Source organism: Glycine max, chromosome 5 (genome assembly GCF_000004515.6).
Source record: "Glycine max cultivar Williams 82 chromosome 5, Glycine_max_v4.0, whole genome shotgun sequence".
Classification (NCBI taxonomy): Eukaryota; Viridiplantae; Streptophyta; class Magnoliopsida; order Fabales; family Fabaceae; genus Glycine; species Glycine max.
The window spans coordinates 40,564,593-40,587,536 of NC_038241.2; the positions used below are offsets into that span (position 1 = coordinate 40,564,593).

Sequence of the window (22,944 nt, forward strand, 5' to 3'; positions counted from 1 at the left end):
CAACAAAGAAAGTAATGCACTGGTTATAAAAAAAGTCTTTGAATTCACACTGGGGGCAAGCTGTAATGCTATTGCACATTTTTCAATAAGGTCTCTATTTTCTATAGATTATAGAATACATTCCACCGAAAGTCATATCACCTTAACACCAAATATCAGGAACGGCTTTTTTTTACGAATACGGTGCCCCCTTATCAAAACTTGTGTAGTTTCTGAATGCATGGGAAAGTCTATGAGTACGACTTATCCTACTTTTTTTTAGTTTTTTTTTATGTAAGTAACTTGTTGTAATTTATAACAGTAACTTTTTCATGAATGCTACAAATTATTTGTGTAAGATATAGACTTATATATACTTGTATGGATAATTTTTCAAAAAATAAGTTTGATAATTTAAAAGGGAATAACAAAAAATGCCATCAGGAACAGAATAAAGCAACAAACAAAGGAATCCACAGCAATGAAGACTTTATCTCGATTAACATAGCTCCCAAGAAATAGAAAGCAGTGATGGGGTGCTGCTTCCGTGGCTCCACAGCTATACCACCACCACCCATGGAAACCTCCATGCCTGCTGTAAGTGTTGGAGAATACTCAGGACTCAAACAAGAAGTTCTCATACAAATACCAGCATGTAAAGTTCATCTGATGGATGGAGGAGAAGCTCTTGAACTGGCTCAAGGGCACTTCATGATCATCAAAACCTTTGAAGAGAATGTGTCTCTGGCCACAATCATAAAAGTAGGAGATGATCTTCAATGGCCTTTGACAAAAGATGAGCCAGTAGTGAAGTTAGATTCTCTCCATTACCTGTTTTCCTTGCTTGTGAAAGATGGTGAGCCTCTCAGCTATGGTGTGACCTTTTCAGAAGCTAGTTTGGGAAGCTTGAGTTTGCTGGACATGTTTCTGAAGGACCAGTCTTGCTTTTCTGGCTTGAATTTGAGCAAGAAGAACAATCTAGATTGGAGGGAGTTTGCTCCGAAGGTTGATGATTACAATCATTTTCTGGCCAAGGCAATTGCAGGAGGGACTGGTCAGATTGTGAAGGGAATCTTCATATGCAGCAATGCTTACACCAATAAGGTTTGGTTCTCTTGTTGAATAACTGGAGTAATTCAGTGCTTTTCCTTTGCTTTTCACTTTTTATTTTATGATGCTTGAACCTTATTTCTTGAGGCTAGAAAAGTGTATGATTGTGACAGAAATAAGAGAAGTACGAGTAACATATTCTTTTTAATATGCTATTTGTTATTCATTAAAATTTATTAAAAATTATTAAATCATGAGTGAGACTCGTTAAATATAGAGTTCATACAATTTTGTGATTTCTAATAAATTTTAACCATTAATGAAGTGTATTCAAAAGAGTGTTTACCGGTATTTCTTAATGATAATGTTGAAGAGAATAAAAAAAAAGGAAAGACAACTAAAAGGTTACTACTATTTGTAAAGTACATCACTAAAATTTATCTAAAACTTGTTTGGTGGAAAATCACCAGGTCCAGAAAGGAGGAGAAACGATCCTAAATAGTTCTGCAGGTGAGAAAACTGGTGTTGTGGCCAGGGAAAGTATGAGCAACAAGACTGCCAGTGCCTCAAAGAAGAACAAGATTAATAAAAACCTCAAACGGTATTCCAAGAATGACATTGGACACATGAATTACAATACTTAGTGCACATGTGAATGAGTTACCATTAACTGTCTATTGTATTTGCATTATAGTGTGAGGAAGCTGTCTAAGATGACAGAAAAGTTAAGCAAATCTTTGCTTAATGGTGTTGGTATAGTTAGTGGATCAGTGATGGCTCCTGTGGTTAAATCCCAACCAGGAAAGGCATTCCTAAGGATGCTTCCTGGGGAGGTTCTTTTGGCTTCCCTTGATGCAGTCAGTAAGTAAAACCAAGTCAAACACTTCATAACATTACTTTTCTATCAAATAAGCAGCACCACCCTGACTTCTTTAATATCTATCTCTTCTAATACTGCAGACAAGGTTTTAGATGCAGCTGAAGCTGCTGAAAAACAAACTCTTTCTGCCACCTCCAAGGCTGCATCCAGAGCGGTCTCTAACAGGTAAATGACATTTGAATGAACAGTATAACATAAATTTATAGTTGGATTTCGTTGCCACTTGATGCATTGTATATATTACTCCCTCCTTTTGACAAAAAAAATAAAATAGATATTACTTCCTCCAATTTCAAAACAATTGATATTTTAGTTTTTTTAAAAACTCAAAACTATTAATGTTTTAAAATTTTAAAGTTCATTAATTATTTTTCTCATTTACATATCTATTTAAAATATCTAAATTTGATTTTTATGCAGAATCTGCCCTTATAACCTATTTAAAAAACACTTCAACAAATAAAAACTATATTTATATTTTATATTAAATAATACGAGAATTAATATTTTATATTTATTAAATTTTATTTAGTTTATGTAGTTTTGGAAGGGAGAAAGTAATTTGAATATGCCATTGTTTTAAATTTAATGTCATACATGATCCTTGGGCAACAGGTTTGGGGAAAGCGCAGGGGAAGGTACTGAGCATGTATTTGCAACTGCGGGACATGCTGCTAACACTGCTTGGAATGTCTTTAAGATACGAAAGGCCTTCACTCCAGCTTCTTCAGCAACCAATGGAGTACTAAAAAATGCTGCCAAGATTCCAAGTTTTAAACATTAAAATCCAATCAAGTTGCTTTGTACTTGTTTCTATAAGGTGTGGTGTGGACACAACACAATGTGGTGCCAGAATTAGTACCTATTCTAAGGAAAGGAAACTGCGCATTTCGTTTACATATTCTCTTGCGTCCAATTTTTTTTTTTAGACAGAAAAAGATCACTGCATTTCATTGATAACGGTATCCTCAATACAAGTAGATATGTAATCAAAGACAGCTAAAGTGTGAGTTACGAAATTAGTTTGTCTCCAAAGAACATCTTCAATAAAAGATTTTATTTTGAAATCTTAATCACCTTTTTAGTGGATTTCACGTTGACACATCACTCTCAAAATTTCTTTCATTTTTATTCCAATAGCACATCTCATTTTGAGATTTTAAACCATTTTTTTTACATTAGATATAAATTAATTGTGGAGAGAAAGAGTAAAAAATTATTTTGTTTTAGATGAATGTAGATCTTGACGGTTCTTCTATAAGTACTGAATCTTCACATGAACATCTAATAAATTTTAGTAAGATCAGATTTTGAGATTAAGATTTCTCCTAGTTCAAAGTATTTAAAAATATTGAGTTTGTATTTGCAAATTTGAAGTATAGCACCTAACTGAGACTGCTGTACACTTACTATTTACTCCATCTGCAACTGATTTGCAATCTTTCTCAAAAGCAAACTGCTTAAAACCCTAGTCTTTAGCCTCAACAGAAGCAGATTTTGCCGACATAAAAACTCCATTATCATCCCGCAAACACAAACTAACACCAAAACGTCTTTGAGGGCCAAAAACAGCAGCATCAATATTGCACTTAATCATACCTGTATGTGGTTTTTTCCATGTAGCAGCAGTAGGACAATGATGAGAAGCAGACAGCGGCTGGACACGAATCCAATATTTTATTCATGCATATAACTTATAACAACTAAATTTAAATAAGTTTTATCACATTTTTTATCTTTATATTTTAGTGATTGGATTATTTTTGTCAGTACAATTTTGATTTATCAAACATTTAATGAAAATGTTGAAGTGAAACTAGAATACTGAAAGGAGTGTGAACTTGAAACTCAATTTGTAATTGTTGTATTTTGATCCTTATATTTTTTAAATTATATAATTTTAATCCTGACATCAACTCTATACTCCAATATCTTGGAAATGCAAACCGTAATATTATTTTTCAAACTTTAACCTATCAAACAATAGAACTATTACCCAGTTCAAAAGAAAAATAGAACTATTACATTACCTAATATATTTTAAATTGGAAACAATTGATACTGTGTTGTTTTTGGAAATAATTTTTTTAATTAATATTAATTTTTTAATGCCGACTTATACATATTTTAATACTTAACAATATTTGAAGGTTTTTTTAGCTATTATGTAAATAAATTGAAAAATAAAAAATATATTTAAATTAAATAATTGATTAAAAATGTTAACAATAATTATAATAATACTAAATTAATAAATTATAATTTATTTATTACATAAGTTATTCAATTATTCAAATCCAATAAGTCATTAGCTGCAGACTGAGTGATATTAAGTTGGATCTTTTCTTAAGCAAGATTTTTGAGTGTTATGATGAAAAAAAAAGTTATTAAACGATAAGACGTGGCTAACGAAGTTTTCCACACAAATAAAACCAACATTTTTGTGAACGAATGAGAGACAACATGCGACTGTGTTAGCCTAGCGGATGAAAACAAAAAAAATAAAAATTACATCAAAGCACAGAGAAAGAGGAAGAGATGGAGGCAGAGGCAGAGGCAGAAGGTGAAGAAGGTGCGAAGCTAAGCATTTACAAGGCGGCGAGAAGCATAAAGCGAAGAGAGAACAGTTTGTACAACGCACTGAGATCCATCTACCAAGACTCCATCTTCGTCTCCGAGATCTCTCTTCTATGGCCTCAGCTCCCTCTCCTCGCCAACCTCCGCTGCGGCCTCTGGTACTCCCGCCCCGCCGCCTTCCACTCCACCTGCTACTTCAAGTCCACCGACGGCCACACCAACAACTGCTCCTTCACCACCGCCCGCCTCAACCTCCACGTCGCCCTACTCGCCGGTACTCTCTCTCTCTCTCTCTCCTCAAAGACGCAACCTTTCTCATCGATTTTCATCTGGGTTGGTAGGACAGAAAGGAGGCTGCATCATCGTCGATTCCACTCGAAGAGGAAAGCGCTTCCCTGATAGCATGTCTAAAACTATACCCATCTGGACCTCTGTTCTCAATCGTGCCATTAAAGACTTTCGTGTAACACACTTCATTCTACTTTTTCATTCAAATTCATATATTATGTCATTCATTCATTGCTTTCTCGTCATAAATAAAATAGGATTCTAATGGCTGTCCTCTTGAATGGGATTGTTCCTTGCACCTTCCCCTGTGGGTTTCCCAAACTGAAAGAGCTTCCATTGAGAGGCGGTTAGATGAGTGGACTCTGTTACTGAAAGCAAGTGGGGCTGATATTGCCTCCCTTGCTGCTTGCTTGAGGAAACCCCTGCGCCCTCTCTGGATTTCGCAGAAAACTGTCATCTGGTTGAATGAAGTGCCTCACCATGAATCTTGGGATTTCACACCCATCATTCTTCTCTCCGCGTCGTCTTCTTCATCGGTCGTTGGCGCGAGCCAACACAGGACTACCTCTGAGTTCAGCTGGAATTACATTCCCGGTGCTGGAGACGACGAAGAAAGCTGGGCTAGGGGTTTAACTCCTGCTTTCTTCTGGAAACATGTTTATGATCTTATTAACTCAGCTCCTGAAGTCTGTAACCAGAAGGTTGCAGATATAGTTGAAAAGAGTAGAGTATCCCGTGCTTATAGAGGAGAAAGTGCACCACAGATCACAGTTAAACCGCTCAAGTCAGCCTCCCTTTCATTGCATGAAGAACCATCAGTAGCTTGTGATTTTTCAAACATTAAAATTGACTCCGAGTCTTCGGAAGATTTTGGAATATCTTGGTTGGGCTCAACTAATTTGGCAGTTGGCACGGCTCAAGCTGGTATGCTTTAGTTAATTGATGCCCATTTATAATCCTTTTCTTGGTGCATTTCTTTTGAGGATGCTTGGTCCTAGAGTTTGTGATTGCGTTTATTTTAAGCAGAAGTTCCGTAAAATGGAAATAAGTTGTTAAATTTAAAGTACAGGTATACTTTTGTTGCCTTGTTGTCCAATCTACTTCTGATCCACAATACCATTGAGCATTAGTTTTTCTACAAAGTTTATCTGGCTGAATGTTTGGTGTTCATGTTTGGCGCAGCTGCAGATGCTGCTGATGTTGATTGCATATTGAATTGTGATCAGGAGTCAATCTCTGTCTGTCTTCCCAGTGCTGAATCATATTTGCATCTTCCAATGGTGGTTAGTATGAAGTGAAAAGAAAACTTGCTTTTATTTTTACTGTTTTTTGGTGGAAAATTTCTGCTCATTTTAATCTTTGATGGACAGACTTCAAAGTTTGATCGGTTTTCATTATTAAACAATCTTCCTAAAGCGGTTAGCTTTGCAAAGTTCAATCTCAGCCTGGGAAAAAGACTTCTAGTCTGTTGTAATAACGGTAATTTGCTGTCAAGTACCCTCTGTCTACTTTGTTTATTTATTAAGTAAAACTAGGACTTGTGTGAAAGCAAATGACATGTATGCATTCTTTGTATTGTGTTTGTGTTCATGATTTGAAAACAGTTCAATTGTCATTTATAACATTGTCTCCATAGAAGCCACTTGTGGAACTTAGAAAGGACAAGTGACCTCCCATCTGCCTATTACTTACTCTGATTAGCCCCAAATTTTTATCCTAGTAGCCAACACCCCTTTTGACTCCTAAACAGTCCCAGCTCCCAGCATCCCTAGCAGTTTTGAAGCATTTCAAATATTCCATGTTTTCCTATGAATCTAGCACCTTTATATGCACTTGTTATATTTTTGGTGTACGACCGTACGTTCAGAGTTACATTCTCTACCCTTTCAACTTCTATTGTTGTATCCTTACTTTTTCTTTCTAACTATTATCATTTTGAATCTCTGAGGTGCCTTTTCTTAATCCTTCTAAATCATTCTGGTAGACCTGTGTAAAAGTAAATTATTAAGTGTGTTGTACCAAACAACTAATATATTATTTTTCTTTGCATTTCAGGGGAAGATATTAGTGTATGCGTTTGTTTAGCAATCTTGATGTCATTATTTGATGAAAAAGGTATGTATCAACTTTCAACTGCAAAACTAATATCGCATTATTACAAAAGATTAAGAAGGTCATCTTTGTCATACTGTATGTAGAACCAACGCATCCAACATGCTGCATATTCATCATATCCATTTTCAAGGATACTTAATATAGGCTCAATGTAAAACTGATATTTTTAAACACAACTACTTTGATGTGAGAGAGAGAGGAAAACGTTTTCATATTTTTTATTGAATACTGAAAAAATGAATGTCTAGAGTAAGGGAGGGAATCATGTGGGAAACATAGGAAAGTTAAAATCAACGATAAATAACCTCATAGGATGTTGAAGTATATTACACCATAATTCTACACCTAAAGTAGCCATTCCATTTCTTTGATATTTTATCCAGATTAAAATATTCATGCAATTTGAAACACGATAAGCTTACTACTTTGAACAAATATTGTTGGAACAAGTGGTCTCAGAATAATTAAGAAGGGGAGGGGTTGAATTAATTATTAATGTGTCTCGACTAATTAAAATTTATCCTTCTTAATATTATTAGATTCAATTAGGCTTTACTACTAAGTTATGAGAAAGTAAAGAAAAGAAACAATAATTTAGACAAAAGTAAAGTGGAAATAAAAAGTGCACAACGGAAAAATAAAGAATGCAGGGAAGAAGAAAGCAAACACAAGATTTATATTGGTTCGGCCACAAACTCGTGTCTACATTCAGTCTCCAAACAACCCACGGTTCTTGAGATTTCCAATAACCTTGTAAAATCCTTTACAAGTAAAGAGTCACAAAGGATGCATCCTCTCTTGTTCTCTTTGAACAATCAAGTAGATGTACCCTCTACTTGAAGTGAACCACAGAGGATGTATCCTCCCTTGTGTTCACTATTACAACCAAAAAGTTACTTGCTTCTTACACAGAATTCTTAGACGGTTAGTTCTTTGAATTTTTTTGGCAAGAGGGAGAATGAAAGAATCAAAAGAATTCTCATACCGTTAGTTCTTTGAATTATTTTGGCAAGAGGGAGAAGGAAAGAATCAAAAGAATTCTCATACAGTTAGTTCTTTGAATTCTTTTGGCAGGGGAAAGAAGGAATGAATCAAAAGAATAACATAAGTTTTTGACCAATGAATTTTTCTTGACAAAGAAAGTATTGAACAAAGAACTCTTAGAAAGATGTTGAGAAATGAATCTCAGAAAATTTTCTATTTGAAATTCGTGTCATGGTCACATATTTATAGTCATTTGATGGCTCAAGTTAAAAGTTTATGACTCTTGACAATTTTTTTAGAACTAATCACTTTAAAAGTTGTGACTTTTTTTGAAAAACTAGTCACTTTAAAAGTTGTGACTCTTTTGAAAACTAGTCACTTTTAAAATTGTGACTCTTAAAATAATCTTTAGAAACTAGTCACTTTAAGAATTGTGACTTTTGATAATTTTATTTTTCAAGATCAGTCACTAGTAATCGATTACCATCATAGTGTAATCGATTACACATCAACAGATGTGACTCTTCATGTTTAAATTTAAAAATTAACGTTTAAAAATACTGGTAATCGATTACAAATGTTGTGACTTTTGAATTTTGAAATCCAACGTTTAAAAACATTGGTAATCAATTACATGCCCATGATAATCGATTACTACTTTATAAAACAGTTATAAAATTGTTTGACAGTAACCGATTATCAAAGAGTAAAAAACTCTTGGTAAAAGATTTTTCTTTGAAAAATTCTTTTGGACAAATTGTGTTATTCAATCTTTTCTTTTGAAAAAATCTTTTTTTATTTATCTTGATGCTTTTTTTGAAGTTCTTGATTGAACGACTCTTTGATTCTTAAAACTTGTTTGACTCTTGATTCTTGACTTGAGTCTTTGGTATCATTAAAATAAATTTAAAAAAGCTTTGCTTCCACAAATATAAATATGCATTTTTGCTTAGTTGTGTTTCTATTGCATGCCCTTGCAAAGTCATATTAATCTTAAATTGGTTCTGGTATAAGTTGGCATGATGTTCCAAGCAATAGATAAGAAAGTACATGTGATATCTGAGGAATATATTTGTTTACAAATCCAGATGAAGTCAATTGCTCAAAATAGGTTTTTCTGTGTGTGTTTGTTCTTGAATATTGAAAGCCTTGATTTGATGCTTTTTGAATTTCATGGAATCACTAATCACCCGTCCCTGCTGTTTACGCATCTTTTTTAAGGTATGTTTGATGGTGGGAAATCCTTCAGTGCAGCACAAGTCACTAAATGGGATATGAGACGTAGGCTTGTATTTGTCTGCAAGTTTGCAACAGATGCTCGACCATCCAGAGGAAATTTGAGGCAAGTTTTTAACTTTCTAATTGGTGGAAAATTCAATCATCCTCTGGACACGGGAAGAGATGAGTAATTGGAATTGCGAGGGCAGATGATTGAATGAATATTTTTGGCCATTCCTAAAACTTTCCGAGCTTAATACCTTGGAATCTTGGATTTTGCATTGCGCAGATGTGAAACTATTCCAAAGTCAGTTTTCAGAGAATTGTTGTATGCCTAAGTTTATGCGAAATTTGACATCTCTCGAACCTATGATTCTTTTCATGTTCTGGTCTGAATACACAAATACTGAGATGTCTATGACTAGGTTATAGAGTATAGACCCATGTGATGCACGTGTTAGACATTCAATTTTATGGATGAATAATTAATATAGAACAATTAAAGTATTTGGAAGGTTTATATCCTTTTCTATGCAATGACTTTCATGGCATAAAATAGTTATGTTGAATAAACCTGGATATTGGGATAGATATAATATTAGCTCACACGTCCCACTAATAAATTTTGTGCTAAAAAAACCCATATAAATGTTGTAAGGATGCTTTTCCTTCAGCGTGATAAATTATAATTATATTTGGTAAGATATTTTAATTAATTTTTAATTTGTTTTATTAGTTGAAAAATTTGTTTGACTTTTTGATAGACAATTTTTTTTAATTAGTTTCTAGTTATTTGAAGTAGTGGTTTTTAAAATGTTAGTTTTTAATTTTTTAATTTTATCATCAATATATTTATCTAATTTCTTATTTATTTATTTTTAAATAAATTATAAATTTATTATTTTTCTGTTATTTTATATTTTATTATTATTTCAACCGATAGTTTTATTAAATTTTGATAATTTAATAAGTTAATTTTTTAATTTTTAACTATCATCTAATTTTTTTAGTTTTCAACTAACTTTTTAACTTTTATTTTGAATTCTAACTAGTTTTTTGCGGAACATAATATATATTAATAGACTTGATAGTTTTCATACATTGATCCCTTGTTTAATACCCGAGGGATTATAGTTACATGTCATTTTTTTTCTCTTCATGTATCACTGGCTTGGGCCTATTATTCAACTTGTGGACACTGAATTTGCCAAACAATGCAAAGTCTAAATGACATCAAGCCTTATTATTGGTTTGAACTATATTTGCAGAACGAGAAACCTGCGTACGATCAGAATAAAAATGGCATCAAATCATTATTATGTAAAGGGTGATATTTTTCTTTTGTGCCACGCATAACTTTTAAACAATAATTATGTAATTAAAGTAAAACTTTCTTTATTCCTATTACAAACCATAAAATCATATCAAGAAATCTTATGTATAATTTAAATATGATAAGATCATGTTATAGCTGTGTCTCTTTTTCTTAATAAACAATAAAATAGATGAAATCAAAACAAGTTCATTTTATATAATGCATTGCATTAGATATATAAGGCATTGTGCATCACTTCATTTTTATTTAAAGATTTTTAAGTCTTTATGTGTTAAATATTAACGCCAATACATTCTGGTATGATGATAACTGTAAAATTTAAGTTTATTTGATAGTTAAAAAGATTAGAATGAATTAATTTTCTTTAAATTACCATTGGTTTTAACAGAATAATGAGAATTTTAATATTATTTTAATTCTTGATCAGTAAGCCCATGAAGAAGTCCAAAGCGCACTTTAGCGCAAATTTACACTAAGCGCATAATTTTTGTCATACTCCTTAAGTCCAAAAGGCCCATTTAGTGCGAAGTCGTGTGAATTTTAAGTTACCTTAAACCTACAAAAAGTCCAAAGCGCACTTTAGCGCAAATTTCCACTAAGTGTGTAATTTTCGTCATACTCCTTAAGTCCAAAAGGCTCATTTAGTGCGAAGTCGTGTGAATTTTAAGTTACCTTAGACCTACAAAAAGAGTAGGAAGTAAATGAGAAAAAATACAAGAGACTTGGAGCTCTCTAATGAATACATCCAAAGTCTAAGCATCTCTAATAAGGAAAACTCTCCTTCTATAGTCATTCTTCCCTTTTCTTCTTTATTCATCCATCTTCTTTTATCTATATCAATCCCTAAAGTGTAAAACCTCTCAATAAGAGGCTAAATTTCTCATTGTTGGGAGTCTGAATAGACAAACTCTTGTAATGTGATTCTTTCCTATTATCTATTTAATGCAATTCTAGTTTTATTGCTATTTTCTATGCTATTAATTATGGTCTGATGACTCATGCTCATGTATTATTTAAGAGGTAATGTATTAGAAAATGATTATTTTCTAAGAACACATAAACGATATATAAATGAAATCATTGCTAGAAATAGAGTAATATTTGTTTAGTCTATTTTATGCATCTTTAATCTTAATACAATTTACTGTTTTATCTTTGCAAAGGAATATGAGAGAGAAAATAGATAAATTAGCTCTTTATATGGAAAATCATAGAGTATCATAATAGATGCGGGTAAAAACTATGATAACTTGCATTTTGAATTCATCTTTTGTATTCAAATTATTGTTTATTTTTTTTATTTTCTTATTTTTTACTTATGCCCTCTCATTTTCACTTACAATTCTTTATCTCTTTTACTCCTTCTAATTGCTTACATCGTTTGGATTTGCATTAATACAAATACAAACAAAATTCATGTGAATTCGACACTCGAACTTTCATTTTACTTTACTACTTGTCACAAATTAATATACTTACCAACGAGTTAACATATGGTCAAATAAAAAGAAAAGTTCCCTACTCTAAGCAACTCATCACCTATATTTTAATATTCAACGATAAGTAAAAAGTAGAAAGATAGAATAAAATAAATGATTATATCATCATTTGGACATTATTATATAATAAAATAATAAAATTTTCATTTCACTGCTTGAAAGCTAGTCAAAACAATAAGAGTTATAACTTATTAGAGTAATTTCATCCCATACCCTCAAATCAAAGAGAAGAAAAATGAGAGTATTGAAAGCAATGAGATGGAATAAAGTTCATCATGTTTTATTCCATTTCCTTCAATAAAAAAAATCAAACAATAATAATTGATAGGACTTCATTCTGTTCCCCATCTCTTCCTTTAATCCACACATAACCGTTCAGGAATCAGGACCAAATGGGGGAAAAAAGAGTACTGATCTAAACTTCATTATAACAATTAATAACATGCAATCCCTATCATGAAGCAGATTCTTTTTGCCAAACAACTCTGTACAGAAGGTTAGGAGAAACACAAGCTGAAGTGATACCAAGTACCAATGGGGTCATCAGAAAGGGGGGGGTTTGCTTCATAGATCAACTCTACAGCTTCATTACCGTCTCTTTGCCCTTCTCAAGATTGAAAAGGATTAACGAGAATCAGTTTCTTAGGAAATTAAAGGAGGCCTTTGCTGACGTTTTCTCTTTGATTTCAGATCAACAACTATGATTGAAATGTTATCTTTACTATTTCTACCTAATGCAATTTCAGTCAAGCTGTCGGCAACAACTTGTGCAGGAGATGCTTCCTCCATTGACAATGATCTGCGGCGCCTTCTAAGAATGTGGCGTGCTACTTCTCCAACCTCTTCATTGGTCATTACATCCCAGAGTCCATCACTAGCCAAAACTAAGCACTCATCCTCATCGGTTCTTGCTGTGAAAGTTATCTCTGGCACCGGAATAATCCAGGGTCTCAAGTACCGATCACCTGAAATATCATCATTAAGCAGGTAAATACAGGACAAATCATAGACTTGGTTCCTAGATGTCCAAATCCTAATTCAACTTAGAAGACTGTCCATAGTTTCTGCAACTGAAAAGCGCAAAGAAAAGAATAAACGCAAGGTTTTGACTAGATGCTACATGCATGTAGCCTAAAATCCAGTATATGCATACCAAAATACCTTTTTACAATAAACCACCTGAATCCTAGTATGTACTCAAACAGTTTTAGATCTTGATGTTGCTTATTTGCAGATAGAACAAGTTTTTCTAGTTTTAAAATATTTCATATATACTTTATTAATTAAACAGATCAGTTAGTTAACTAGCACGCCAAAGAGAGTCGAACACGAGCCAACAACTTTAGAGTATGCTTATACGGGCCAACTTGGCCCATATGCCAAGCCATACCTCCAACTCACCCACCTCACATGTATTTAACAACTAACAAGAATAGAATTATGTCACTACATATCATTCTCTTATTAAAATTCTATCTCTCTAATCATCATATCTGCTCTCAACATCTTCCAACTCGTACTTTATTTCGTTTATATTTATCACTATTTTGAGTTCGCATGAGAGAATTTGATCTATTAATTTTCAATTGTGTATCCTGTTGAGTAATTCAAGATGGATGGTGTTATCACTCGTTATGACGACATGTTCAAGTTAATTGTTGAAAATCACTCCTATTTGAAGTTGGGGACGAAAGAGCATTTGTAGTGCAAGGATGTGTATGAACTAATTACCCATTACAACAAGTTGAAGGGAAACACTGACAAAGATTGTGAGCTTCTCAAACATAAATTGTTGCTATGATTAAAAAAAATATTGATAGAAAGTTTGTTCAAACATGTATTGACTTGTACCAATATATATGAGTTGTGGACGAAACTTCAACCTCTGATTCAAAACAAGCCTTTTAGGAACAAAGCTTATCTTGTTGGACGATTGGTAAAGTTGAAGTATATAAACAGTCAAAACATGATCGAATGTTTGAATACATTTAGGGGATTGCTAATCTTCTAACTAAAAGTAGAAATGAAGAAATATAGTGAACTACAAAGTCTCCTCAATTCTTTGCATGAACTGGGACACTCCAGTTGTCAATCTCAGTAACTCTACACTAGACCAAGGCTTACTATGAATGTTGTTACAAAAAATCTACTAAATGAAGAGTCAAGAAGACCAAAGGAAAGAGACTTAAGCATTCATTCCATGGTCAGTCAAGTTTAAAATAGAGGAAGAGGTGAGTATCATGGTAAAGGAAGCCATGGGAAATCATGATGAAGATCCAAGTCTCACTAAAAGTCTAAGTTGTATTATTGTGGCAATCTCAGCCACAAGAAGTTAGAGGGTGGAATAGTCCACCCAGAGTAAATTAAATTAGAGAAGCAGAAAGAAGATAAAAGTATTATAGGAGAGTGTCTTTAAATGATAAGAATATTTTTTTTTATTGGAGGGGAAAGTTATGTAAATGTCGTGTCTGTTGATTGCATTCGGATTTTTTTACTCAGAAGTGTTCTTCCACATTACCCCTCAATCTCATGAAGGTAAAAGACTTTGGTATGATAAAGATGGGCAACCACATCACAATCAAGTTGTTGACATTGGTAATGTGACTTTGATTTTTGAAAATGGAAATAGGCTTTGTATTGACGAAGGTAAGATGTATTTTAGATATGTGTCTACACCTTATTTAAGCAGTAACAAGACAAATTAGATGGTTTTCAACTCAAGCTCAGATCTCCTTCCCTTAACTTCCATTCTCCCATGGTCCCATTATCAGGCAGCTAATGCAATGAGTTTCTTTTAATTGCACATTTTGCAATGAGTTTTCCTTTATGGTGACACCAGAAAGGAAATGAAAATTGTACTGGAGTATATTTAGATAATTATCATAACCACAGGGTTTACATGATCCAAATCATTTTGGAACAATCTCAAATCACTAGTCGATTATAGCTGGTTGCATCCTTTATTACCTCATAGCAGAGAGATCATTGGCCACATTAATGTTGAAAGGAACTTGATGCTTTAATCAATAGTTCAAGAAGAAACCATTTCGCAAACTCTTAACCTAAGATTGGGTATTATTCGTATGAAGATAAATCAAGGTACCTATGGCCCTGGACATGGCAAGAACACCAAACACCCTAGCTCCATTCCAGTTTATGACTCTTCCTCCTCCTCCTTCAATTCTCAAAAGTTCATCTTGTCTATCCGGCTGTACAAACAAGGACAATGGTATCTCAATTCCATTAATGAAATACAAATAAGCGAGGGAGAAAAAATACCTTTAATAACATACTTAAATTAATCAATTATAATCTTACATATATTTTTATATAAAAATCTGAAATCAATGTATACAATTTTCATTTTTATTTTTAGAGTTATCCTCCTTAGATCCGTCCCTGAATGTTTTGAATACATGGTTCATGGCTGCATAGACGAGTTTTTTCTTTCAGATTTTTAATGATCCCTTCTCATGAGTTACAATTATCTTGAATTTCAAAAGCAATTAAGTTGAGCTGCGTTTATCTTTTGATTGTTAACAATAATCTTATCTTCTATACATACACTTGAAAACAAAATACAGTAATACATGTCAGACAAAGATAGCCAGCCTTATTTATTAAACTGACCGTGCATAGAATTTTCCATTTTCAAGAAACCTAAAACGAAACACATGATCACATGGTGGCAATAATATCAACATAAGATAAGTAGACCTTACCTTCTGATCCACTGTCAAGGGGATAGTTTGTGTCCTGCGGTAAAGAACTACCCTTGAGTCGCCGCAGTTGGATGTAATAATTTGGCAACCAGATAGAATCACCACAGAGGCAGTAGATCCTACCATTTCAGGCGCAACTGCGTCTGATAGGATTTCATTGTCAGTCCTCTCAAAACTGTTAGCAAATACAGTTTCCCATCTTCTGTGCCATCGAGCGCCACCTTCCATTTCTCGGTCCCACTCCTCTGCTATAACATCGTGCATCCGCTTCGCACAAAACTTAGCCACCTAGGATTAAATTACCACAAAAGTTAGTTAGGAGAATGGTAAGATTACTCATGATACAGTCCATACAATTGATAAGGTACAGTATTTGTTTAACGGAATCACATGAATCAACAAAAGTAAAAATAGATTATGTATTGGTTTTCGAAAATTTCATCACAACGTTCCAAATTTATTCTCATTTTAAAGTTAAATTTTACTGTCACATTAATCGTAGAGAAATGAGAAATTTTGTCTGATAGTCATCATCATGAAGGGCAAAAGTAAAAATAAAAAATGAATACTTCAGCGCACCAAGAGCAATTTCAATGTTGTTAATATAAACAATTTAATTTTTATCACTAATCCAATTAATTTTCTGTGATGAATATTTCTATAAACAATATTTTTGTCTCTTATATTTAATACAAAATTAAGTAACTCATGAGCAATAGTTATTTATATAAATAACTTTCTTCAATTTTGAGCAACTCAAAATCACATGTGATAATCTAAAGGTTCCTTTAGGGTGGTGGCAAGTTTTAAATTTTTGATTTTTAAATACAATTTTCAAAATAAAATAAATTTGACAAAAATAGAGTTAAAATGATTTTTAAATTATTTCCAAAATATTTTTCCACTCATTTTCAAAACAAAAAGAAATGTTTTGTTAATTTGGTTTAGTTTTAAAGAAGCACATATTTTTTCACATTTGATAATCACATTTTTTGTTGTATTGCTACCACCACCACTACCACTATCGCTACAACTAATGTTATTATCGTCGCCACCACCATCGTCACTACAACCACACTACCACTAGCATAGTCATTGTCACCACCACTAATACCAATACCACCTTTGTCACCGCCCACACAACCACCACCAGTGGCGGTTGACACCAACATCACTACTACCACCATAATTATCATTGACACTAATATAACTACTACTACTATTACTATCACCATCATTGTCGTCACCACCACCTATACGGCTACCACTATCACCATTGACATCGCTATCACCACCATTGTTGTCATCGTAGCCACCATTGATATCTCTACTGGTGTCATTGCTAACACTATTATCATTGTCATTGTCCCCAGTCGTAACCCTCACATAAAATTAGCATTCTTAAGCTAATTTTAATGAATTTAATACCTATGCATTGATAATGTAAAATAGTTCTACACTTTCATCAAATTACAAATCACTTATTAAATTACTTTAAGATATTTATTTTAAAAGTCAACAAACTTAATATACATGGTGAGTTGTGATTAGATGCTTGTGTAAAACTTTATATACTTATATAACATTTTTTCTCTTTTAATATAATATAAAACTTTCAAAATAAATTTTGAAATTAATCATATTTTAAAATCTGGTTTTCAAATTTTTTAAAATTAAAACTAAAAACTGATTATTATTTTTAAAATTTTTGAAATTCAAACGTACAAAACATCCCAAACAAAATCTAAAATAATATTTTTTTATTAAACAATATATTAAGCAACTTCCATTATAGATACTCTAAAGAAATTTGTATTAAAGTTTTAAATTCATATGGACGGACAAATACTTTCTGGCTAGCTTTTTGTGTTTTTTTTAAAGGTAGTTTTTTGTGTTAGGAAGACCATGTTGGACCAATGCATTTGACTAGAATCAAAGCTCTGTATAGTTTAGAGGGAAAAAAAATAGCGATTTAGGGAACATTTTGGACGCGTTTCAACACCAAAATATTATCCACTAAAATTTTGGACCACTTTGCATTTTGGACAGGTATTACTCCTCTCTTGTGAATAAGATGAAGAAGAATGTAAGACTTTTTTTTTCCCTCTTATAATTAGTTGAAATTTATTAAAAATCATTAGAAGCATCAGAATTCATGATGATTTTTGATAAATTTCAACCCCATGAAAGAGACTTCTGATAAACATTCCTCTAATAATAATAAATAAAAACTGATTTATAGCATCCTACAACAACTACTCACAAACTAATAAGGCGTCTTCTTCATATGAGATCTACCTCCTCATTTTTGCTTAAATGTACAGAACAAGAATGGCGAGACTTATCAATAAAAGTTTATATCATTTTCTGCACCAACGCTATATAGCCTATATAATGGGCTCCCCATTTTTTCTCCGCACAACTCACCTTGAAATTCTGTTGCACATACATTACAAATACAAATAAACGATACAGCTACCACAGAAATACAGAATAACAAACAATGATACTAGAGATTATGGTTTCCGCGGTTCAGAGTTGGAAAGACATAAAAACGGGTATAGTTAAATGACCATTTGTTTGACAGTTCCATGCTAGAGGTTTACTTAACGCTAATAAATTATAGAAATTTATTAGGAAATTTATTAGGTGCCCTTAAAGGCTTGGGACCCATACATTTTCGACCTCTGAATTATATATACAAATTTGCAAAAATAGTTGTCCGATGGATAAATCATAAATAGCATTTATAATCATAATCAAATGAGAATGAAAACAAACTTCTGAGGGTTATCTGGAAGGGGAATAATGTTTCATACCTTTTGCTTACACAAAATTTCACACCACTTTCTTATTTAAAGCCCAGTCCTAAACCCTCACATACGATTATTGGCTTCATGTAACTAAGAATATGTTTAGTAGAGGGGAATAAAAGTGTAAGGAATGAAAAATAATGAAAAGAGATGATAGAGTGGAAAGAGATAAAAGAGAGTGTAAAAAAGATAAAAGATTTTAATTAAAGTGGTAGGTAAATAATAATAAAAATTAAAAAAATAATGATTCATTAAAATGTTCATTATACCACATAATAATCAAAAGTAAACTTTTTTTTTAGCTGAAAAGGATATTACAAATTTAATGCACGATGTAAGATGTATAATTAATTAGCCTGTCAAGAGATCAATTCAACTAAATTTAAAAGTTGTAACGACTACATGACTGATTATACTAATAAGATAATTGATTATGTATTTAAGGTGAATTTTGGCATGAGAGTATTTGTTGTAGTGTGCATTCATCACTGCTTGTGACTTTCCCTCTCTTTCATCTCATTTTGAGATGTAAGTTTTAAGGCATGGGATCCACGTTTTTAAAAAAAAGAAAAAAACATTCACCTACCTTTGACCCCTATCAAACACATTATGTCATAACTTTCACCTAAAAAATTAACTACAATCACTTTCGGTTGTGATTCCCTAAAAACAAAAGACACACTAAACATTAGGAAAAGTAGTTATAGAGTAACAATTTTCTACTGAAAAAGAATCCTAAAATTATAAATGCAAAATTGTTAATTAAAGCGTGAATCGTATTTCTAGTGAAGCGTGGAGAGCATAAATGTTTCTACGAAAAGAAAGTTCCACATAAACTTTAGTTGTTGATCTGTACCCAATACAGAGAAAATCGTTTTGTATATTGGAAGAATAACGTTTTTAACAATTGATGTTTAATCTTAGTGACATAAAAACTATGAATAATAATTTATTGGAAATTGGTATTCAAAAGAATACAGGAAAACTTTTCCAAAATGAAGCAGACCATCATCAGTCAGCCCCAATATAATATGCCGAAAGTAGTGCAAAGGCGCATAATGAGCACAGGTCCCACATACTCACACATGAACAATACACCTTTCCTTTTGACAAAAAGCTCATCCTTCCATCCACGTGGCCCAACCTTCCCCTACGATCCACACTCTTTCTAATCTCCCCAATCGGGCCACCCACACACACTAGTGACACTATCAAATCCATTATATATTTCTTTTTCACGGCAAATAAACAAACAACATAAGCATCGGTAATTAAATGTTGTCAATTTTATAATTATAAATATAAACAATAACGATGATTTTGAAATGGTTGATGTATAAAAAGTAAAGATATGTTTAGTTTATGGGAATGAAATAAATGTGAAAGTAAATTAAGATAAAAAGAATTAAAAAAATTTAAATTAAAATTGGGAGTAAAAGGTGTGAAATACACATTAATTTTTTAAATTTTCATCTAAAATACATCCAAGTACAATTAAATAAAAAATGACCTAAAATATTTTTTTAAAATTGAACGTTTGTCTTTGAAGCTAGACTTGTCTATACAGTCGACCAAACTTAGATGATTAAATAAAAATATATAATTATTATAAATCTCTAATATTATCTTAGAATAAAAAAACTGGTCTCAATAATAACATCCTTTGGCATGCCACAACGTGATGATTTGTCTGTGATAGAAAGCACGTCAGATCTCAGTCACGCTAACCAATCCCCATTCCTAATTCCTAATTAGTACAAATATTTGTCCTGGAAGAGAAAATACCCACTCCTCCTATTACACGTGTCACAGCAAAATGAAAAGCATCGTCAATTTCTCTCTCTCTCAGGACCACTCTCCTTATAACCCTATAACACGTGGCCTTTCAAAGTAAGGCACCCACCAACCACATTCCCAGTTTAACAATTCCGATATCATTTTTTTATTTATAATTCAATATACAGAAATATAATTACTAATAAACATCGATACCATTCAACCAGATAAAATAACAATTGAAGAAGGAATAAGCAAATATTAATCAGAACCCCACACTCCCTTCCTTTCTGTGTCCAGTCACCATAACAAGCAACACCTCTTTCAAACTTCAATATATATAAAAATGAAAACCAAAATTTAACGAAAGTTACATAATTATTATTAAAAAAACGGAAAAAGAAGAAGAGGAAGGTGCAACTTACCTGAGAGCCACCGTGGCCGTCGTAAACGCCGAAGAAATGAACCGGAGCGATCTCACCGGAGGATCTAGAACCGGGAGCCGTACAACCGCCGATGTGATCACACGTGCGAGACATGAATCCCGGAATAACGGCGACGGCGTCCTCCATCTCTTTCCTTCTCCCTATCACCGAAGTGTGTCCCCAGCTCACTCCCTTGTTACTCCTTCCCACGCACTTCTCCCTTGCCGCCGCCGTCTCGCCGTCATTGGACCCCTCGCAGTGGAGAAAAGGTGGCGCGAGGACCGAGACGGGAGGAATCTCGCCGGAGCCGCTGCTGATGGAGGAAATGTCACCGGAGCTGGTGAGGTTCCGGAAATCGTCGGTGCTGAGCGTGGAGGAAATGGAACTCGTGGACGCGAACTCCGAGTCGAATCGTTCGAGTTGCTCGTCCTCGTCCATAACGCAAGAACAACAACAACAACAACGGTACTGGTGTCGTAGTTGAGAGTTGAGGGGGGAAGAAAAAGAAGCGAGGAGAGGAGACGATAAAAGGAGAGAGGAGAAAACGACACGTGTGAGGAAAATGTAAGTTTTGTTGATGGCACACGCATCTATTGTGAATTTGTGAGTAGGGAAAGAAGGGAAAAAGAGAGAGACACGAGCTGTTTGTAAATTGTACTCCTACTCACCTGCCTTATGCTGCGTCTCCACCTGTCCCCTCCATTCATCACGCCTCCTTTTTCATCCTCTGCTTCGCGCAACCCTTTGATTGGACTGTCCTCACGGTACCGCTATGGGTTTGCCTGCACTAGATTCTTGCCCTTCAGGTGTGACCTGTGAGGAACCTGTGTACGTAAGCAACGGTACTCTGGCTTTCATTAGAGAAACGCCAGGTGCCACGTTCTGTTACTTTAGGGGCCCACTCGTTTGGTAAAATTTGACGTGTGAATTAAATTAAGAGGAAATTTTCGAGTGAAACTTTAATTTTTACAGTTAAAAAAAACTTTATATTATATTTTATAATTTTATCAAATTTTTATTAAATTTTTTACTTTTGGTCTTTAAAATTATTTTATATTTTAATTTTAACTTAAATACTCTTATATTTAAATTGAAAATAATATATCTAAAGTTTTGAGTGAAAAAATATAATCGGTCGTGAGACTAAATTTATTTATTTTAAAAAAATAATTTAATTAATTATTTTTTAAAAGAAAAAGTCTCACAAAATTTAAACTAGATAAAGTTAAAGTAAAATTATAAGTCTTTTTCTTAATCAATAAAATGTATATATATACTTCAAATATGAAAGAATTCTTTGGATAAACTTCAGATGCTTTCACTCGAGACAACATTTATTATACATAATATCAATTAAATTAAAATAATTATTAACAAATAAAGAATCCAAATAAATTTAAATAAAAAATACAATAATGTTCAAACTAATACATATGTTAACTTCAAAACAAAAAAAAAATCAATACAAAGTTTTATTCTTTGCCTTTGTTGTATCTCTCGCTGATTTAAGGGTTACAGCGACCTTGCATTCCATTTGGCATATTGTGCCAAAATATGTAATAAAGATTAATAATTAATTGAAGAAACAAAAAATTTCAAGAAATAAAAGACTTTCCTTTTTTTAAATAGTAACTCAATTTTTTATATCATAAAACTAAAGAAAATTATTTTATTTTAGAAAATAAATAGTTATATTGATTAATCAAAATAACTAATTAATAATTTGATAGATGGATAAATAGATAGATAATCAAATGATAAGAGTTCAAATCTTACTGTTTTTTTAATCCTTTTTTCCTAGCTTCTTTCCTATACAATTCATTATTAATGTTCGGATATATTTGTTGCACTTTTTATACTTTCGGGAACTAAATTTTACATTTTCATCTTTCAGGGACGCATTTGTCTACCTGAGACGAAAAGTTAAAATTATATTATGATAAATATGCACCTATGCGGACAATCCACGTTGACAATCATTTTAGTGATAAATTTGTCTCTTTGTGTCACATATGTTATTTTATTAACGGTGACGAACGGAAGTTAATGACTGATATATTTTTACACTTTCAGAGACTAAATTTTATATTTTCATCATTCAGGGACACATTTATTATTGAATTACACATTAAGCGATATAAATAACTATTTATCTTTAAATTAATAAATACCTCTTTTTTTTTAATTTTCTTTCTTACAAGGCATAAATGAATGACTGTATTTTTACAAGGAGTTAGTAATTTTGATATGATTTGACTGCGACAAAAGAATTGGTCGCTCCA

General features: G+C 32.7%; 3 protein-coding genes and 1 long non-coding RNA gene across 5 annotated transcripts; 3 read left to right on the forward strand and 1 right to left on the reverse strand.

Moving 5' to 3' along the window:
- Positions 1-383: 383 nt before the first annotated feature.
- On the forward strand, positions 384-2,808 carry LOC100792180 (senescence/dehydration-associated protein At4g35985, chloroplastic). Its single transcript, XM_003524358.5, has 5 exons — positions 384-1,083; positions 1,500-1,630; positions 1,724-1,890; positions 1,990-2,074; positions 2,525-2,808. The coding sequence occupies exons 1-5, from the start codon at positions 511-513 to the stop codon at positions 2,691-2,693; spliced, it is 1,125 nt and encodes a 374-aa protein (XP_003524406.2). The 5' UTR covers positions 384-510; the 3' UTR covers positions 2,694-2,808.
- A 1,524-nt stretch (positions 2,809-4,332) lies between these two features.
- On the forward strand, positions 4,333-9,598 carry LOC100791658 (uncharacterized protein C3F10.06c). Of its 2 annotated transcripts, none has more exons than XM_003524357.5 (7): positions 4,333-4,760; positions 4,828-4,949; positions 5,032-5,698; positions 5,957-6,057; positions 6,145-6,253; positions 6,830-6,889; positions 9,095-9,598. In XM_003524357.5, exons 1-7 carry the CDS (start codon positions 4,448-4,450, stop codon positions 9,280-9,282), a joined length of 1,560 nt encoding a protein of 519 aa, XP_003524405.1. In that variant the 5' UTR covers positions 4,333-4,447; the 3' UTR covers positions 9,283-9,598. The 2 variants fall into 2 exon arrangements, with proteins under 2 accessions (XP_003524405.1, XP_025984310.1); XM_026128525.2 differs by having other exon boundaries at positions 4,624-4,760; positions 4,833-4,949.
- Positions 9,599-10,430: 832 nt separating this feature from the next.
- LOC100782634 (probable protein phosphatase 2C 6) lies at positions 10,431-21,513 on the reverse strand. Its single transcript, XM_003525238.5, has 4 exons — positions 20,663-21,513; positions 15,649-15,936; positions 15,030-15,135; positions 10,431-12,891 (listed from the first exon to the last, which is right to left on the reverse strand). The coding sequence occupies exons 1-4, from the start codon at positions 21,098-21,100 to the stop codon at positions 12,569-12,571; spliced, it is 1,155 nt and encodes a 384-aa protein (XP_003525286.1). The 5' UTR covers positions 21,101-21,513; the 3' UTR covers positions 10,431-12,568.
- LOC121174920 (uncharacterized) lies at positions 12,784-13,822 on the forward strand. Its single transcript, XR_005891624.1, has 2 exons — positions 12,784-12,913; positions 13,539-13,822. It is a non-coding gene; the product is annotated as an uncharacterized lncRNA (long non-coding RNA).
- Positions 21,514-22,944: the final 1,431 nt, after the last annotated feature.

Coding starts and splice junctions, on each gene's coding strand:
- LOC100792180 (XM_003524358.5), top strand. CDS start 511: ATGGGGTGCTGCTTCCGTGGCTCCACAGCTATACCACCACCACCCATG. Junction 1,084..1,499: donor GCAATGCTTACACCAATAAG/GTTTGGTTCTCT, acceptor GAAAATCACCAG/GTCCAGAAAGGAGGAGAAAC. Junction 1,631..1,723: donor ATTAATAAAAACCTCAAACG/GTATTCCAAGAA, acceptor TTTGCATTATAG/TGTGAGGAAGCTGTCTAAGA.
- LOC100782634 (XM_003525238.5), bottom strand. CDS start 21,100: ATGGACGAGGACGAGCAACTCGAACGATTCGACTCGGAGTTCGCGTCC. Junction 15,937..20,662: donor ACGGCCACGGTGGCTCTCAG/GTAAGTTGCACC, acceptor ATTTAATCCTAG/GTGGCTAAGTTTTGTGCGAA. Junction 15,136..15,648: donor CCTTGACAGTGGATCAGAAG/GTAAGGTCTACT, acceptor TTGTTTGTACAG/CCGGATAGACAAGATGAACT.
- LOC100791658 (XM_003524357.5), top strand. CDS start 4,448: ATGGAGGCAGAGGCAGAGGCAGAAGGTGAAGAAGGTGCGAAGCTAAGC. Junction 4,761..4,827: donor CCACGTCGCCCTACTCGCCG/GTACTCTCTCTC, acceptor CTGGGTTGGTAG/GACAGAAAGGAGGCTGCATC. Junction 6,254..6,829: donor TCTAGTCTGTTGTAATAACG/GTAATTTGCTGT, acceptor TTTGCATTTCAG/GGGAAGATATTAGTGTATGC.